The 14,909-nt window shown below is 37.6% G+C and overlaps 1 protein-coding gene across 3 annotated transcripts; it reads right to left on the bottom strand.

The window, feature by feature from the left end:
• Positions 1-199: 199 nt before the first annotated feature.
• LOC113106495 (tyrosine-protein phosphatase non-receptor type 9-like) lies at positions 200-14,397 on the bottom strand. 3 transcript variants are annotated; one of them, XM_026268485.1, is made up of 13 exons: positions 14,315-14,397; positions 10,762-10,905; positions 10,568-10,657; positions 8,797-8,921; positions 8,602-8,707; positions 6,803-6,913; positions 5,830-6,686; positions 5,638-5,734; positions 5,196-5,265; positions 5,013-5,091; positions 3,103-3,253; positions 2,630-2,837; positions 200-2,539 (listed from the first exon to the last, which is right to left on the bottom strand). In XM_026268485.1, exons 1-13 carry the CDS (start codon positions 14,345-14,347, stop codon positions 2,316-2,318), a joined length of 2,295 nt encoding a protein of 764 aa, XP_026124270.1. In that variant the 5' UTR covers positions 14,348-14,397; the 3' UTR covers positions 200-2,315. The 3 variants fall into 3 exon arrangements, with proteins under 3 accessions (XP_026124270.1, XP_026124263.1, XP_026124279.1); XM_026268478.1 differs by lacking the exon at positions 14,315-14,397 and adding an exon at positions 14,135-14,272; XM_026268494.1 differs by lacking the exons at positions 6,803-6,913; positions 14,315-14,397 and adding an exon at positions 14,135-14,275.
• Positions 14,398-14,909: the final 512 nt, after the last annotated feature.

The following is a 14,909-nucleotide window of genomic DNA, read 5'->3' as shown; positions in this document are numbered from 1 at the left end:
TTTGTGTGTGAAGCTTTCAAATACGCAGTCATTTCTGAAGTGAAATGAGGCAAATCAATGTGTCGTTTGGCTCAAAAATACACCAAATTACAGCTGATTCTGAAATAAATCACTCCTTTCTGAAAACACAATGGTTATGTATTTCAATACAGTCATTGTTTCTTGTTTCATCAACTCATTTTGACACACAAACACATGCTCAGTTTCAGAATAATATTCATGTTTACTATGACACTACTGCAGATGTCAGGTAAAAAGGCCATCACTCAATCACAAGCACTCTGGGAACCAAATGAAGGAAAACTAAAGTAACAACACTCACATCGCATTCCCGACTGCTTTAATAAATCAGAGCAAATGTGTCTCTTCCACTTAGTCTCATTCAAGCAGTAATCAGCTGTATAAAACAGTCAAGCACATTCTACAAACCTGCATTGGAGAAGTCAGTCAACAAGCAAACATTATATGAGTGGGACGTTCACACATTCACTACCATCTGTCAGCATACAAGCATTGATATTCAAGGAGAAAGCATTCCAAAGTTCTCCCAAAGACGACATGATTTTCATCAACATTCAAGTTCATATGTGTTCTTTTTTTCTTTTTACATGTAAAACCTCTTGTCTGTGTTTTGATTGGCAAATAGTTAAAAACTGTTAGTGGCATCCATGCTGATCGGTCGCTTGTCTGTTTCAGTCTTGGCCCTTTAACAGTTCATGAAGCATGAAAAAGGTTTTGCTACAGGCATCTGGGAAAATAACAGATTTGATCTCCCAAAACACAATGATGAGTAACATAATTCCACACTGAACTGAATGGAGAAAAAACAACTGATCATTCTCTTGTTATGCAGATTGATTTCTTTAGCTTATCTGTTTAAAATAGTATGTCTGTTCATTTTTTCGTACCAACATTCAAATTTCAATACTGCTGAAGTTCTACAAAGGCATAAATAGAACAGAATATAATACAGGAGAATGTATAAAATGCAAAATATAACTTTTTTTTCCCCTTTCAGTTTTTTTTTTCTTTCTTTTTTGTGTGGAAATGATAGTTACCAGAGAGGCAAATGAAGTTTTTGAGAGCAGGAAAACACCTAGTATACCCCTGAGATTAAAATAAATTCCCCATATGCAAGTGAGACCAGCTGATCTACTCATTGCGCTACAGAAAACTTGAAGGCACAAAAACTGGGGCTTTTAGACCCCAGGGCTCCACACACACACACACACACACACACACAGCTGAAGACCCCAGTTCACTTGTAACAAATGACTCCCAACACTTCACACTAGTACAGAACACTTTAAATAATCGCGGTAACAAAATCAGCGTTCGTGCGGATCAGGATACTTCAACCTGGGGCCCATAGTGGAAGGAGATTTAACAAAAAAAACAAGTAGAAATAAAAAAGACCAGCTGAGTCGAAAGTCAAAGTTCATAGTTTAGAGAGAGCAAGGCAGTGATTGAAGGTTAAGAGCCAGGATTGAGACGCTCTGTGAATGATAGACGGCTTGCATTAAGTCTGGATAATCATGGATCATGGTTCGGTGAAAATCAAAACTTCAGGACAAGAACGGTCACCTAGATAATCTATATATAGCAGAGTTATGTTCCTCTTCTTTTCATATCGTTTTAACCCAACATATACTTAAACATATAGTCTTTATATTTATATATAGATACACATAATTCGGAAGAAAGTCAAGAGTATTATATTAAAACAAGGCTTTTCAAAGGTTGTTATGCACAATATATAAATGTATGTTACAAGATATACAAGGGTTTAAGTCACAACAATACATCCAAGCATTCAACACCATACCTTTGGCTTGAAGATTAGTTTAACGAAGTATACGAATAATGACAACTAAAACTGTTGGAACCTGTTCAGACGCAAAGAAGTTGCTATTTTAATGTGACGGAGAACAAAAAAAAAGGATATTCAAGTTTTATGCTTTTACACTTTTGATAAAAAAAGTGTGAATTCAACCCTCAAGTTGAGTGATATTGAATTTCGACAACACTCAGAGCATAAAAAAAAAGAGCAGGTAATACGATAAACTGTATTTTTCAAGTTTGTCATTCCACATGTGCAAGTCAGTATTTATTTAAAAAAAAAATTATAAAAATGCTACAACTCGTACATCAAGCCACAGTCTCTGATCACATCTGGATCGGAGTGAAAAATAAGGGCTTGAAAAAGTGGCAGGACAAAAGCATCTTCCTCAGCGGTGGAGTCTACCTGTAGCCAGGAGAGGGGAAAAGAGAGCTTGTTTTCCTTGCGTGTCTTCTGCGCCCTCTCCTTTCCTGATTCACTCGCTGTCAGTCTCCAGCTCGGTGTCGGACCACTCCACAGGCTGCAGCTGGCCTGTCTGTTGGGCGTACTCGATCACTGCTTTGTAGCAGAAGTAGTACTGGTCCCACGTTTGGATGCTGAAGGCACGCTGTGTCCGCATGCGACGCACCGTCTGCTTAATGTCCACTGTCCCGATGTCCTCCAGACGAGAGAGACAAATGTCTAATGTACAAAACGTGCCTTAGGATGAAGAAAAAAGAACAAAAAAAATCTTAAGAGACGCTGTAGTGTTGTTAAGCAATGAGATCAAAGATGAAGTTAGAAACTGACCTGTTCGGCCGATGCCTGCGCTGCAGTGCACCACCACTGGGGGGCCCCCTGGGGGTCCCATCCAATCAGGATACAGTGTTCGTAATGAGGATTCTTGTCTCTGTTTCACATGCGCCCGGAAATCCAACATGGCCGACGCTGACTTAGGAACACCAAAATCTGGCCAGCTCATGTAGAGGTAATGAGACAATTCCCTACATTCCCCTGTCTGAAAGAGAAGCTTGTCCTGTCATTTATGTTTCCACGACATCATAATGGACAATCAACATATAAAAAGAATCAACATGCATCTTTAATTACACAATATGCATGTGATGTTATGGTGCTGTTCTCAGGTAGAATAATTCCAAAAGTGGACCAGACTTCATCTCAATAGTCAAAACAGCTGGTTAAATGAAACAAATTTCTATGGCTGAGTCAGTGCTCATGAAAATAAACTACACTAAGAGAAAAACAGAGACTGAGGGACTGACCTGAGTGTTGAAGAGCTCCAGGTGTGATAGCTTAAAGTCCTGAAACATCTCAATGTGGACATTTCTCACCAAAAAGTACCCATAATCCTCAGTGCGCCCAGCCTCTAATGGCCAGTACTGTCCACACTTCACTCTGCCTCGCTCTACAACTCTGCGACAGAGATCAAGAGTCATTAATAGGGCTGCAGGATAAATCCAGATGGAATTTAGATCACGTTTCAACAGAAGCTGCGACTGTCATGTGTATCTTTCAGTGAAGCATGGTTCTGTGATCAGCAGTAAATCTCCATCCGAAGGCCAGAGGGCGCTCTCGCCCTGAAAATCCAAATATGCCTCACATAAAAAAATACAGGAAAAGCCTATAGCTGTAGCTGGTTAAACAGAAGATTTAACTGCTTTTATTGATTCAACATGACTAATAAACACACCATTATGACGATATATGGTTCATTGGAGTTATTATTATTATTATCATTTTCATTAAAAGAATTATATTTATAATGTGATGCCTTTATGAAATATGTTGTGTGCCATATTCTGTGTAAGAAGCCACATCATCTCACAGAAGGATTTATTTCAAACACTCGACTGATGTTATGAAGTGAGTTTGTAATATAAATATGTTATTAAATGTGGTATTTCACAGAGCCGTAGTTCACAGAGAAGCTAAACAAACAGCTGTCGTTATCGTAAACGATTTCTCGTGAAATAAAATCGTCTGCAATTTTTTTCTGGATCTTGTCGGTGAACTACTGCTCTGTGTAGTAAATGCTGCTCCATCTGAAAGCACATGGTGATGATTTACTGCTGATTACAGACCGGCTTTACTAACAAAATGCACGACAATAGCATTCGATTAATTGTGCAGCCCTAGAACAAATATTGAGTATTTGTAACTGAAAATGATACAACAAAAATTAAACACTTTCTTTAGCCATTTTAGCTGAAAATATCAACCAGTGTATTCACTTAAATATAAAAAAAATATTTTCAATTGAGAACATATTTGACAGATACGATTCAAACTAAAGAAAAAATTGAAAGTCGTCCCTTGGTGCTCATCATTTTACAGTTTGAAAAATGCAGTATACAGAAATAGTGTAAAATATTATACTTTGCAGGACCTTTTTTTAATATATCAAGAATTTTCAGCATTACTACTCATCTTCAGAGTCACATGATTCTTCAGAAATCATTCTAATACACTGACTTGGTGTTCTCAGTGTTGTTTTTTTAACTGTTGTATTACCAGCTGTATTATCAATATTGAACACAACTTTACGCTGCTTAATTCTTTTTACGGAAACAACGATGCTGCATGGTTTTCATTAATTTCAGGATTCTTTCATGCATGCATCCTTGCGAAATAAATAAAAAATATTTATTAAAAAAATTATAATAATCTTATCAACCCCAAACTTTAGAATGTTATTTTTGTTAGCTGAAGCCTTACAGTGTGTTCACACCAGATGTGAAGCAAATATTCGCATCGCAAGTCACACTGTACCTGTTGTCAAAAAGTCCCAAATACAATAAAAAGCCAAACGCTTATGTGTATAGGTTCACAGCACCATCCATAGGAGGATGAATAATGTTAGGATCCTGTATTAATCTATGTGTTCAACTGGAAGTGTCAAGAAGCTCTTTGCTGACTGGCTTGCACGAGAATGCATCACTGAAATATTCCGATCAGTCAAATTTTGGAGCATGCACATGAAGATGTGATTGAGGCGAATATTGTGCATTCATGATAAACGCGTCGCGCAATTTGTGTCTTTGCATTGTGTATGTAATCTATCCATGCAAATAATTATACTCGCTTCTAGTGTGAACACACCAGACTGTCCCATCCAAAATCCTGTTAAAGAATCATTAAAACATTCCTTAATTTTACACAGAAGGAAACAAACCTTGTAGTCATAACAATGATTAAAACCATTTGCTCCCACACCATTCGCCAAAAGTCTCCAAACGTTTTTGGCAAAGGACCTGAAACAACCCAAACATTTATATTTACACACATACACTGACATCTGTAACATGCATGTGTGTGTACTTCAAAACACAATGTTTATTCCTACAAAGTGTCTCACCCTGAGTAGCGATGTAAGCATTACTCCTCTTGTAACCATCCATGAAACTTGCATTTATGTAGTCAGATGTCTGAAAGCAAACAATCACATTGATGAAGAAAGAATCAGTGTTGAACCAAACTACAAAAAAAATGTTTTAGTTAAGTGAATTAAAAATATTAGATGAAAAACAAACCAAAACATTTTATTTGAATTAAGTACTAAAATTAATATACCTATAACTGACATACAAATAAATTGGTTACATAAAATTAAAAATAATAATAATAATTATAAAAGACAAAAGCACATAAAATAAAAAAATGAAATAAAAAATGAAAGCCAATTCAAAATATTCTTAAATACTATAATAGTATATAAATAATACTATACTAAAATAACACTGCATTGAACAATGACAATCATGAGGAAGATCATAAAGGAAAAAGGGCATTACTCTGACCTCATCATCCTCATTGTTGAGCGGACAGAGTCGAACACGTGATTGGTCGAGGCAGAGCACATCACTGTAGCGATTCTTTATCTGGTTAGAAGCTTTCCTGTGAGAATAAACATCATTTATATAAGCAAACACTTCTCTGACTATAAACATATCATCTTAACAGCCATTTGTTTAAAAGTAAAAGCCACTTACTTAGAGTAGTCAAAGGTTCCAGCAGGAGGTTCTTTCCGGATCTCCTCGTACTCCTGATAAATGCCCTTCTTCTTTTTACATTTCACGTGTTGCACCAGATCCTGCACGCTCATTCCGCCCGGCTCAGCCACATGCACCGACAATGTAGCCGTCTCCGTCATCGTTCCCGGTAACCAGCTCATATCCGGGGCGGGGCTGTGATGGAGGGGCGGCAGCGGCCTCGATTTCAGTGGAAGGGGTGGAATGCCATCCCCTCCGTCGTCTTCCTCTTCCAGAAACTCCACATCCTGTTGGACGTCCTCAGCACCATTGCCATCCTGCCTCCTCTCGTCCAAACATGCGCCTTCCATACCTATAGTCCCTCCTGGCACTGTTGCACCAGCTGTGAGTTTTTGGTGCAGGGGTGTGTCTGGGGGCGTTTCTGACTGTGGGGGCGGCTGCCGGCCACGTCCATTTACGACATTGGCGTTGGACCCCGAGATTCCCCCTGAACCTGGCAGTACAGAGCCATTCCAATGTGCATGCCCCGCAGTTCTGTGGTTCTGCAGATTGGCATTGCCGTCATCCAGTATGGGGCAGTTTGAGTTCAGTCCGTCCCCCAGGAGGGTGGCCCCTAAAGTATTGGCAGTTAAGGGGTCTGCTGAAGTTTTTTGGCTATGCTCCATGGAGTAGGAGTGGAGGAGACTGCCCAAGCAGTCCCCAGTGACATAGGGAGAGTTATTGGGGTTGTTGGGGCTGGAGTTGACACAGGACTGGATCCAGGCAATGTGGCTATACTGTGACGAGCCACCCAAATGTTCTGGAAGGGAGCTGAATGGGATGTGATTGACCAGTTCGTGGGCTCTTACAGTGCACACCTGTGGAGGCATCACATGCATACAAACATTCAAAGTATTGCACCCTTAAAAATACAAATATAGGACTGTCCATTTAAAAAAAATTTAGTTTTGCATAAACGGAGCTCTAGACATACCCTTTCTCTCAGTTTCTCTCTCACAAACAGACGGAGTACCGCAAATGGTGCTCTGAACCACAGCGGAGATGACACAATAAAGACGCATTTCAGACGAGCAGGGAAAGCCCCCTAAATCACAAAAACGACCGACAGTAAACAACACACACTGTGCCAATCCCATTCACAGACCCACCCACTAAACAAAATCAAGAACATAACCTTTTGCAAGCTTAGGGTTGATAAGATTGTTGAATGTAGTCTCTTGAGCTCACCTAGGCTCCATTTATTTGATCAAAAGTCAATAATAGAATTTAAACATTTATTTTTCTCTTTAAGACAGACTGCATTGTTTCAATATATGTCTGATACACAACAGTTTTCAGACAAAACTGGCTGTGTTTATGAGGATACTCACCAGGACGGGCTTTTTAACATAATTTTTTGTGTATTTGGCAGCATAAGTGCAATAAGCTGTGAAAAATAACTTAATATGGTACTCGTAAGGTGTTTGAGTGCTTTGGATGTGACTGTGAGCACACAGGAAACTACTGTGGGGGATGCGGCTTCCGAATGGTTTATAATGGGGTTTTGTTAAATGTGAGCCAAAATCATCACAATTAAAAGAACAAAAGACTTAAACTACTTCAGTCTGTGTGCACTGAATTTATTTAATACACGAGTTTCACAATTTGAGTTGAATTACTGAAATAAATGAACTTTTCCACGACATTTATTGAGATGCACCTGTATGCCTGTAAGTGTGTGGATGGCCAAGCGCTGTACTCAAATGTGCTTGCAGACATTTTCATTTGCATTAGCTGTAGGCTCATCCTCCCTTTGCTGTTCTTAAAGCTTCCAATCCAGAAAGGCACTAGATGCTGAGGATTTGCTCCCATTCTGACCCTATAGCATAAGTGAGGTCAGCAAGTAAAGAGGAGCGATGGATCCTAAGTTTCTAAAGTTGTTGAGTGGGATTCAGGTCTTTGTGCAGGCCAGACAAGTTCTTTTAGAAAAATCTCAGAAAATAATCTATGTATGGTTCTTGGTTTGTGCACAGGGGCACTGTAATGGTGTGTGTGGGGGGTGGGGGGGGGTTAGTCTCTTTTAACTAAAAATGTTAATCTAAGGAGGATGTGTGGCTATGTGCTTAATTATAAGCACCTGTAATAGGCTGAGCTAAAAAGCAAAATCTGTTCATTAAAAGGGGATGACTGCATACTTCTCATCAATTCTGGACAAAACAAAGAGACTTGGTCTCATGCACTCAATTATTGGTCTCGCTAGTTAGCAGGACTGAACAGTAACATTTTTAAAGAAATGTCTTAAGAACTGGTCATTATTTCCATTGCTCCACTATTGAATCTTTTTTTAACCAAATAGACACTGTTTCCAAAAACAAGATTTAAACTGCAAAAACTAAAACACTGAATATTAAAGTTAAAATAATCACATATAATCACACTTCACAAATTGAACAAGAATGAAGAAATATTGTATCCTCTACACTACCATTCATTTGTTTGGAAAGTTGTCCTGGAAAGTTTCCAAAATATCTGGAATATTTCCGAAAGTTACTGGAAATTTTCCACCTTTTTGCAACCCTATTGACAATATATTATCCCTGACATATTGTGAATTTTCAATACATCAACCAACCAGATTTGTATGGGATTGAATATTGATAAAGCTCCAGGAGTACAGCAGTAAATACAGATGAAAATCTTCCTATATATCCAAACCCCTCTGAGTTCTGTTAACACCATATGAACGCAGTATGAAACATACAGATGGTCTTGACAGCACTAAAAAATACTTACTTTAAGCAGATTCAAAATCTTGACGCAAAGCTCATAGTCAAAATTGGCATACGTGGAGTTAGTCATATCATAGATAAAAATGAGCCCGTCTCTCTGTGTTTGAACACTGGGGGAAGAGAAGGATGTTTTAGATGAAGATTCAGAGCTGTTAAAGACATTACATTTGATCAGATTTACGGAAGTGGTCTATTTTACCTCTCAATGGCCTTGTCTAGCTGATATATAATGGCCTGAAGAACAGCCTTATGGGTAGTGAGGTGTGGGCGATGAAGACGTGCTGTAAAAAGCGCCAAAGCCGCACCATTCGCGTCACGGCCGGGCTATACACACAAAAGCCAAATGAATGCATACACAACTTGTAAAAACATTTGCACAACTAATACATGGACACACATGACAAGAACAAGTCAAATGTACTGTCTGCAAAAGTTGAATTGATGCTGATTAATCTTTATACCATTGGAATAATTATCTTGCAAGCTCATTGATCTGAAAACTGTTTAAGACGTGATGAATACATCAGAACTGGATAAACAAACACTAGAGCAAGCTGTATACAGCACAACCCTGCATGAAAAAAGACTGAAACAAACAGTAATGTTCAGACTAAACAAAGATCATGGAACTGCTCTGTGTGAGATGGTGTGAAATCACGGATTTAATTACCTTAGTCTTCACTAGCAATGATGGTGGCCTTTATTTTATACTTTATTTACAGGGACTGTAAATATGAATGATCGCAACTTGCACTGTTTTTGGTTAGCATAATCTGAAAGTGATTAAAAAATTGTTGTGTCCAAGTTCCTGTAACTGCGCTTTACCGAAGTTTGGGTTGCTTACTGAGAGTTTCCAGTTAACTGTCTTTGCAAGTGCATATATAGATTACAGTTCAGAAGTGTGAGGGGTCAGCAGGATTTTGCAATGATTTTGAAAGAAGTCTCTTATGCTCCCCAATGCATTTATTTGATTGCAAAATACATTAAATTATTGTGAAATATTACTTATATTATGAAATATTACTTAAATTTCAAATAAATATTTTCCTATATGTGACCCTGGACCACAAAACCAGTCTTAAGTCGCTGGGGTATATTTTTAGCAACAGCCAAAAACATATTGTATGGGGTCAAAATTATAGATTTTTCTTTTATGCCAAAAACCATTAGGATATTGAGTAAAGATCATGTTCCATGAAGATATTTTGTAAATTTCCTACCGTAAATATATCAAAACTTAATTTTTGAATTTGAATTATTCCTGTGATGCAGAGCTGATTTTTCAGTGTCACATGATCCTTCAGAAATCATTCTAATATACTCATTTGCTGCTCAAGAAACATTTCTTATTATCTTTTTTTCTGCTAAATATCTTGTGGAAATCGAATATATTTTCAGGATCCTTGAATAAAAGAAAATAATACAAACCTTTTATAACAATATACATGTTGTTGCTGACACTTTTGATCAATTATTATATATTAACTGCTTTAAAAAATCTCAATGACCCCAACCTTCTTAATGGTAATGTTCCAACAGCATTTTTTACACCGTGAGCCAATTCAAAACTAAAATTGATCACTGAATTCAATGATGAACTGCCTTAAACTGTCATTTTGCTTTACTGACACACTGTTTTCCTAATGCATGTTGTTCAGTTGCTTTGACGCAATGTATTTTGTTTAAAGCGCTATATAAATAAAGGTGACTTGACTTGATAAATGATTAAAAAGCTCATCACACTCGCATATAAATCATTCACCAACTGACAGCAAATTGATAAAATTTGAAATAGTTTTTGTCTAATAGTCTGACCACACCAAGAGTCTAACAAATCATGCCATCTCCAATCTGTCTAACTAAAATGTTCCTGCAGCAGAAAAGCAACGGCATACTGGTAACAGCATCCAAAAATCTGGCCTGGACATCAGTAATGTTCACACATTATGTTCGTGTGAAACCGTACTCACCAGAACTGTGAATTTCCCACAAAGTAACTCGCTCCTTAAAGGCTCCTCATTTGGGTTAATATTGTAGATGCCTTCCTTTATTCTGGTGTTCTGTAAACACACAGAAGCATTAGAATGTAAACTGACTCTCTCATACACCACACCGAATTTTATCATCTGAGCAACCAGACACACACACAAACTTTTCACATTACCTTGTAAGCTTGGAAGAGGTCTATGGCTCTGGAAACATCAAACTTTCTTGCCGTGAGGAACTTAACCGCTGTCACCTGACTGACAAGATCTGCTTTCTGAGACTGTTCCAGACACCTGAGCTCAGCCAGGAACTCCTCCACCGCCTGGCACACACACAAACATGAATTTCATTAGGAGCTTTACTCCATCCAATGCTCTATTTTTGTATATTTATTGTAATAAATACTGTACTTTATAGTGTTGATTGTGTCTGGCTGCTGTTACTAGAGATAAACCAATGTATCAGCCTCACTGATATAAATCAGTTGATATTTGGTATTTTGAGATCATCGGCATGGCCAATCAATAACCATGTTGGCTTAACTAAAGTTTGGCTGATTAGCCTGACACCCGCTGACTGCAAACAGCATCCTTTCCCTTGACAGACTTTCATAAGTCAATATTTATTCTGGCAAAGCATATTGAGATGAATGAGAATGCTGAATGAGTTGCTTTCTCCAGGTATTATAATAGAAATGTTAGCTATCCCTTGTTAAAAAAAAACAAAAAAGTTTTTGTGAATTTTGAGTGGATCTTATGTAGAGCTGCACAATAATGGTTAAATGGTTAATGACAATAAATCTGCTCAAAAAATATAATCACGATTTTTAACCATGATTCCTTTTTTATTTACATTTCATCAGTGCTATTGTACTCTAACATAGGTCCCATTCAAGAGAAAATCAACTGGCATAGTTTTCTTGCAGATTTAATCACAGCGAACAGCACAAATGAGCATGTGAAAGTCAAACTTACAGCATTACATCATTATTAGAGCAAAATATCTCAATAGAGATTACTGAAATACAATTTACATGTTTGCCCATGTTTTCTGGTTGGGTAGATTAAGTAAACCACTGAGCTAAAAATACATACATTTAACAGAAAATCTAATTTCAGGCAATTATTGCAAACGATTATGCTTTAAAAAAATAATAATAATAATCTTGATATATAAAGAAATTAATATTTTATTCAGCATGGGCAATACATTTATTGAAGAGTGACAGTAAATACATAATGTTACAAATAATTTATATTTCAAATAAATATAATAATATAAATAAAAGATATATTAAAACATATGAATGATTTCCGAAGGATCAGGAGACAGTCAAAACTAGCAGCACGTAACATGTTAAACTATAAAATGTTATGAAACATACGCTGATGACACTCAACTCTAGCCTACTTCTCATTCCAACCAGAAGATTCAACGGTAGCTTCACACTGCAGCTCTTCTGAAAGACATCTCTGGCTGGATGAAGGACCACCACCTTCAACTCAACCTTGCACAGACAGAACTGCTTATGGTCTCAGCCAACCTAGCACTTTATCCCAACTTCTCTATACAGCAAGGTTCCTCAACCCTAACTCCTTCTAGGACAGCCAGCAACCTTGGAGTTGTGATTGATGAGCAGCTATTAAAGGGTTAGTTCACCCAAAAATGAAAAATATATCATTAATGACTCAACCTCATGTCGTTCCAAATCTGTAAAACCTCCGTTCATCTTCGGAACACAGTTTAAGATATTTTTTAGATTTAGTCCGAGAGCTTTCTGTCCCTCCATTGAACATGTATGTAAGGTAATAAAAACATAATCAAAGTAGTCCATGTGACATCAGAGGGTCAGTTAGAATTTGTTGAAGCATCGAAAATACATTTTGGTCCAAAAATGATGACTTTATTCAGCAATGTCTTCTCTTCCTGTTGTGTTCTGAGTGCGTTCACAATGCTGCTGATGTGTTATCTTTGTTATTGGACGCACCAGATAACACGTCAGCAGCATTGTGAACGCACTCACAACAGACCCGGAAGTTGGTTATTTTTGGACCAAAATGTATTTTCGATGTTTCAACAAATTGACCCTCTGATGTCACATGGACTACTTTGATTAAGTTTTTATAACCTTTCTGGACATGGACAGGAGGAACAGAAAGCTCTCGGACTAAATCTAAAATATCTTAAACTGTGTTCTGAAGATGAACGGAGGTGTTACGGGTTTGGAACGACATGAGGGTGAGTCATTAATGACATCATTTTCATTTTCGGGTGAACTAACCCTTTAAGCTTCACAGAACATATTACTACAACAGCTCGGTCCTGCAGAGTTGCTTCATGCAACATTAGGAAGATTAGACCCTTCCTATCAGAGCAGGCCACACAACTCCTTGTCCAAACTCTGGTTCTCTCCAAAAGAACCAAAGCTCTTTTAGCGGGCCCTCCAGCATGTATACTATCAAGCATCAGCAACTGATCCAGAATGCTGCAGCATGAGGCACAAAATCTCTCTCACAGGTATTTACCTGGACTGTTTCAAACTGGTGGGATGACCTGCCAATCTCAATTCAAGCAGTTGAGTCTTTGGCCATCTTCATAAAATGTCTTAAGGCATCTTTTTCATGAGCACTTGACTAGTTAATGCTAACATTTTCTTATTCTACTTGTCTCTTCTTTTGGAGAAGAAAAAAAAACTGGTATGTGTTACTGTGCTAGACCAACTGAGTCTTGTAAACGGTTGCCATCCTATTGGTCTGAATTGCTTCTATTTGCTCTTCTCATTTCTAAGTCACCGTCTGCTAAATGATTAAATGTAAATAAAAAACACTGCAACAGTCATTTTAAACAACATCATCTCACATTACTGTTTTAATTTGCGATCAAACTCTTTGATCACAATCTTTTTTGACTCCGCTATATTAACATTACACTGGGCATCACTCTCTATTTACAGTCCCTGTATCAGTTGACCACTAGCTAATGTACCAGACGATCTACAGTACATTGCTTTCATTTACCCGACTTTCCAGATGGTTTCCATAAGCAAAACAGAAACACTTTTGCAATACCCAAAGATGACACCACTCAATCAAATGATAATCTGACAGTGTACCGTGCAGACAGACATAATGCTACACTCATATTACACAGTTTCCTCAACGACTCAGCACTAGATATGAGTGTTCACGCTCAGACAGAGACACAAATATAAGAGTCACATTTTCCAGCACTAGAGCACTTCAGGCACCCGGCTACCTCTGTTATGTAGCAACGGCGATATGGAGATTCATATATGCCCACACATTACAGAGATAACGTTACAGGTTTATTAGAATAATGTGAACAGACCGCGAGTCACTTTCGCGTTGTATGCCAACATACTGCTAGACAGCTGCTTCTCAGTCCAACACACGTAAGAGTCATTTTACAAAGCCATATACAAGTTTCATAAAATTATATAATAATACCGGTCAATTAACATATATTAAAAAGTTATAAATGTGCATTATTCTGTAGAGCGCCGCTAGCTGGCTAACACGGCTAGCATTTACCTCAGCTAACGTTACCTCCAAAACAGCCACAGGGCCGATTATCATTAACTTAATTGTTTAAAAAATGATTATCAGCTATATTATGTGATGTATCGTCTTAACACATGCTACAGAGGAGCTGGTGGCGACTCAGCCTGAAACTCCACGAAAGGCTTAATGGAAATATTTAAGGTATCTTACCAGCTCCTCTTGAGTTGTCAGGGCTTCCGCCATCTTGAAGCCTGAGCAGCAACGTCTACGGGCGCGCCGCCGCGCCCTCTCAGCTGTCGGGAACTTTTTTTTTTCTTCTTTTTTTTTTTTTATAACAAAACATTACACGTTTAGAGAACAAATTGGCATACAACTTTTATACATTCAATGAACTCAGTTTTAAGAGGGGCTTAGACGCCGAATACAAAAAACATTATTTATACCATCTATATTAATAAATATAGATTAAACACGGGATAAAATGAAACATTACAATAACTTATATCAAATAAATCTAACGAGATTCCAGCTTTTTTTCTTTTTTTAAACAAAGTTTTGGAATGCTGTCTTAAATAATTTATAAATGCTATAAAAATTAACAAACGTTAAAGTTAACAAACCTTTTTTTTTACCACCTTCCTAGTTTCCAAACTTAATATCTATAAAGGACAGGTTACCATAATTCCACTTTGTCCCATTAGACAGTATAATACTTACAAGCAAAGAATAATAATAATAATATCTGTATTATTTGGAGAGGAGTTACAAAATTCACATATCATTTCAAAATTAAATCTAACCCTTA

This window comes from Carassius auratus, chromosome 1 (assembly GCF_003368295.1).
Source record: "Carassius auratus strain Wakin chromosome 1, ASM336829v1, whole genome shotgun sequence".
Classification (NCBI taxonomy): Eukaryota; Metazoa; Chordata; class Actinopteri; order Cypriniformes; family Cyprinidae; genus Carassius; species Carassius auratus.
The sequence above is the reverse complement of the archived record's forward strand: the minus strand, read 5'-3'. Positions and strand labels throughout refer to the sequence as shown.